Here is a 5189-nt window from a genome sequence, read left to right as displayed (position 1 = left end):
ATCTCACTCCCATCGAGCATGTATGGGATTTTCTAGGCAGACGCTTGGCAGCTCGTACCTTACCACCAGTAACGATTCCGGAGCTTCGATTGGCGCTGCAAGACGAATGGGCAGCAATGCCTCAACAAGTCATTGACACCCTCATTCTCATCATGGGCAGACGCTGTGAAACCTGCCTAGCAGTCAGGGGAGATCATATCCCCTATTAAAGACCGGATGTTTCTTGCTGGACACCCATCACAGGGATGTTTCGGCCTTCAGTCGCATTGCGTTCCATGCTACTTTTTCAATAAAGCTTCTTTTTATCCCTCTGATTTCTCTTTTAGTAAGTGTTGCTTACATTACTCATGTCCTTACGTATTGGGGATCTTACGGTATTAAATGTGTTGATTTGGAAAACTTTTGTACAAAGTTATATTGAAAAAATCGTCTCGTCCTTAATTTTTGCACACCAGTGTATACTAAGATACAATTTCCAGTTCTTTTCTTAATTTCTGATTCAGCGTGATAGTGTTATTGAAGTTAAATTTTCCAAACGTGCAAAACGTTATTGAATCATGTAATATAACTATTTAATAAAAATTTGTTCTCAAGACTTTACGAGGCATTGTAAACGATAAATAAGAAAATATATGAAAATCCAATGATTTGCAGTGGCTGTAACGTTAAAAATTGGTAATACTCAAAGTTTTCAAAAGGTTTATGGAAACACGATAACATCATAGTCATCCTCAAATAACTTCCATCGAAACTGAAAACTTTATGCACAAAATTTACTTATAATGCAGGAAAAAAAAAAAAAAAAAAAAACATTAGAGAATTCAAAATGAAGATAATTTCCGGAATCAAATGTGCAGTATTTCAGGAAGTATTCATTTAACTGCTAACTTGGTTGTAATGAGCATATGTGAGACACGAAATGCATTCGGATGCGAAAAAAAAATAACAAACATTTAACTATTTGGCAATGAATCAAATTTCATAGGAAATGTAATGGCATGAAAAGCAGAAAAATATATCTGAGTAAATATCTTGGTGATAATATCTGAATGTGTTTGTTTTTTTAAGGCGAAAAATGTTCACTGCAGTTTCCGTTAGGGCTCAAATGAAGCACTTCGCTTTCCTGATTTGGAAAAATTTCACTTTAATTTTTTAGGAGGAAACATCGCCACTGTTATTTCGTCCGTGGTAAAACCCACGTTAATTTTAAAATGTAAGGGGGGAAAAAATACACTTTAATTTCAAAAAGTCGAAAAAAATTCATTTAGATTTTTTTAGGTCGAAAAATTTTCACTTTATAATTTTTTTAGGGGAAAAATCTTCACTTTTATTTTGTCTATGGAAAAACCCATGTTAAATTCAAAATGTAAGGGGAAAAAGTTACACTTTGATTTTAAAAAGTCGAAAAAACTTCATTTAGATTTTTTTAGGTCGAAAAATTTTCACTTTAATTTTTTTTAGGGAAAAAATCTCTACTTTGATTTTGAAAGGTCGAAAAAAATTCATTTAGATTTTTTTTTTGGTGGAAAAAGTTTCATTTTAATTTTTTTAGGAAGAAAAACATCTTTTTTTTTGGTTACGGTATGCTTCATTCTAGCTCTAACCGTTTTTCTTTTGAGTTGTAATAAATCGAAATCATTCTGATTTATCAAATTCCTTTTTAAGTGTAGAATATAGTCTTCAAACAGAATAATAAATAAACGGATCATACAGAAAAATAAGATTAAAAATACTTCATTATTTTTCAATCCCTATTCCTGAAACTGTTATCCCATTCGGGACATTTTCAGACAAAATATTCATTCCTTGTTCATGTTTTCCATAATTAGACATTTTTTTCCCTTCTTATATATATTATATTTCACTATTGCTCTTTGGCTTGGTAGGAAGGTTTTTTTCATGGATATTGCATACCTCTCCTATACGTCTGCGATTGTTCTAATAATTTACATTACCAACTAGTATAAATAATATCTCTAGATATATAGGTATTCTCTTGAATCTTTGCTTAATATGTAAATTTGTGAAGCATTTCTGTTTGAATACTTGCATTTGAATTTTTCTTTTTAAAATTAATTCATACTAAAATGTATTAAAGGTTCATTTAAGTTACCAATGTTTGACCATAATATGGAGTTCATGTCAATATGTTTTGTATGGTATTTATGCAAAAATGTTTCTCATATCTGTGAAAAAATATCGGATGTACTCAAAGAGCTGTAAGAACTCTAAGTAAAGTAATGTCTGTTTGAAATGTGTATCTTCAGTTAAATTGGATATATTGAAGTTGTATTATTATTTGGAAATTCATGTCAGTATTTCCTGTTATGCAGGATTTACGAAAACTTCAAAGACTATCTAATTCATTCAAATTTTTCTACATTACATACTGCTTTAGTAGATAATACCCATCTTAGAACTATTTTATTAACATAATATTTGGAACTAAATATGAAGTATACATGTTCTACTGTAGAATATTTGCTATTTTACTCAAATGAGGATAGAAACTTTACCGAATTTAAGTTATTTACATAAAATTCCCAACGATTTTTAGAGAAATTTGCAATAGAAAGCAACTATTTTTACCTAAAAAATGAGTCTTAACAGATTCTTATCGGCTTCAGATTTACTATGAGTGGGAAAAACTGAAGCTCCCTTTATGAGTATACACGCAAAAATCATTAATTATTTCATAGTACAATCAGCCCTTTAGATACACTTAATACTGATTCAACCTAATTCTAACATTAACTTTCAGTTAGAATTTTCAAAAATTTCAATAATTATGCTATATATTATTAGTCTCATGCGCTACTGGGAGAAAATGTAATGAAATGTCCAATACCCAATCCTATTCATTAAGAGCAGTTAACTTTTGCATAATTTTCGATGAAATGTAAGATCTTGTAATACGTCATTACAAAACCTGAGTAGGATTAAAAAAAAAAATCTTGACGGAGAAGAAAATGTAAATAAATATAAAAATTTAAAAACCTGATATTTATTTCTTTTCAAAAAGTACTATTCAAAAAAAAATCTTAAAAGAAATCAATTTCTTCACCTGCATACAAACTTTGAACATTAGTCAGTACATCATTTACATTAATAACATCAAAAAAGTCATCAGTAACAAATAGGTTACTAAAATTTATGTTGCTTTTATTTTGAAGAATGAAGTCCTTTGCTATGCCAGTCCAATTAACTGTAAACAAAGCTTGGTCAAAATAATTTTCACACTTTTGGGCACGGCTTGTTGATAAGCATTCATGTCCTAGCTGATTGTTATAGCCTACCTGACAAACAAAACATACAAAAAGTTCTGTAATTTTGTTAGAAATAAATTTTTCAATACACTTACACAAAGAGTCCTGAAAATCATGAAATACATTTGGACGGTCAGTACCACCAGCATATTCACGTTCAAAATGTATATCAGCAAACAACTGCTTTCTGACGAAATAGTTAAGAGTTTTAGAAATAAGGGTTTCTTTCAGGACGGCACATATTTCGCTATATTTTGAGTCAAGTTTAAGTAAATGTTCTTTCCTCAACAGAACATGTTCCGGTACAAATTCCAGTCTAAAATCATTTCTTTGAAATAATCTTTGTAGTGATATAATTATTTCACCTTTGATATTTTGTTTCGATACACATACATCTTTCTTTACAATCGAAACGCTGTCAGAGTCTTCAAAGAAAGCAAATGTATTTGCATGATCGCAGAATTCTTTCCATACTAGTGGAGACAGCGAAACTCCATCTTTGGTAGGATATAACACATCATAAGGTCAGACTAATTCGAGTAGTCTTCACTTCGGGTTGGGTTGGGATACTGTGTTTCCAGACTGTGTTCGTAGGGGGTTTCATCACAAGAAGCGATCCGTGTTCCAGACTCAGAATGTGAGTCATATAATTCTCCCTCATAAAATGCATCTCTCGCGTCGAACCGTAACTCAGTGTGGGAATGTTGCACGAAGGGTCTAGCGCGCTTTCAGCGTCTCTGTGCGCGGAGATCTTGGCTTCTCCGTCAGGGTATTTGTTGAGCAGAACGTAATTATATTTTTCGCGGGTGAGTGCTTCAACTTCATATTTAATTTGCTGCAGCATAGGAGTCCAGGGCTGGGCGGCGACCGACGTTCCCGAAAAACTGTAAGTGAGTCCGTCATCATCCCCGAAGGCGCAGCAAAGTCGAGCTGTAACGTATTGCCGTCCATAAATATTCAGGTTTAAAGGCTGGAATGGATAAGCGCACAATTCCGTAAATATGGAATCTACTTTTTCTTTGTCGTGAAAATCATTAAAATAGTGCAGTATTAACTGATCGTCAAATTTTTCAATCATAGTGAGTATGGTAAGAGTGACTGCCTCGAAGTACAATTGTCTTGGTTCACACAGGAAGGAAGAAAGCAGGAGCGAAGCATACAGCACAGACAGAAATGATATGAAAGGGTCCATTTTTTCTATATAGACTGACTAGGGCCATATTTCTATATGGGCCTTAGTCAGGATCCACGAGAACCAATCAGAAAGCGCTATGGGTGAGACTACTGCCCTCTAGCGGTCGTTGCTGAACTAAAAAGAATGTTCTAGAAATTCTAACATGTATCTGCAATCAGGATGCGGATTTAGTATGACATCAGAGCAGTGGAGAGTTCTACGTCAATCGATAAGCGCGGACATGAAACCGGATTACAACACAAACAGGATGAAACATGTGGCTGACGTAGCAATAGTAAGACGGTGACAATGCTCGATGACGTCACAAACAGGATGCAGCGCGTCCGTAGTTGGTAACGTAGTATCCCCACGTACTGTATTCCCTCCCCCCTCTGCGGCTCAGGAGGCTCCGCCCATCGGCTCCCCGCTCCATGTGGCTCCAAAGTGGTATATTCTATCTACTGACGGCCCTCAGGGGCTCACTTTTGTGAGTACGGGTGTGGCAATCCCGAGGTACCCTAGCCCTTCAGGGGATCATCTTCTTGGTGAGACGGGTGTCACGATCCTGGAGCCCCAGTGATCTATCCTCTTTTCCGTCTCCTCTCCTCTTGGCTGGATCTTTTTCCCTTCCCTTCTCCCTTGTGGTTTCTCTCTACGGAGTTTGGGGCTTGTCACGAGAGGCTGGAACAGACCTTGTCTCTAGTTCTCGAGTGGCGAGAAAACTGCCCACGTGTTTGCCGAGCGTGGAG

The 5189-nt window shown here is 35.1% G+C and overlaps 1 protein-coding gene across 1 annotated transcript; it reads right to left on the bottom strand.

Annotated features, from left to right (window-relative positions):
* Positions 1–3783: 3783 nt before the first annotated feature.
* LOC146998145 (DNA oxidative demethylase ALKBH2-like) lies at positions 3784–4458 on the bottom strand. Its single transcript, XM_085812461.1, has one exon. The coding sequence runs from the start codon at positions 4456–4458 to the stop codon at positions 3784–3786; it is 675 nt and encodes a 224-aa protein (XP_085668587.1).
* Between the last annotated feature and the right edge of the window lie 731 nt (positions 4459–5189).

Source organism: Stegodyphus dumicola, chromosome 3 (genome assembly GCF_044657685.1).
Source record: "Stegodyphus dumicola isolate Sdum_Otavi_A_Nest chromosome 3, ASM4465768v1".
NCBI classification, from domain to species: Eukaryota; Metazoa; Arthropoda; class Arachnida; order Araneae; family Eresidae; genus Stegodyphus; species Stegodyphus dumicola.
This window is presented reverse-complemented; position numbering and strand designations above follow the sequence as displayed.

What these genes read in the sequence shown, in the direction of transcription:
- LOC146998145 (XM_085812461.1), bottom strand. Translation starts at nt 4,458, where the DNA reads ATGGACCCTTTCATATCATTTCTGTCTGTGCTGTATGCTTCGCTCCTG.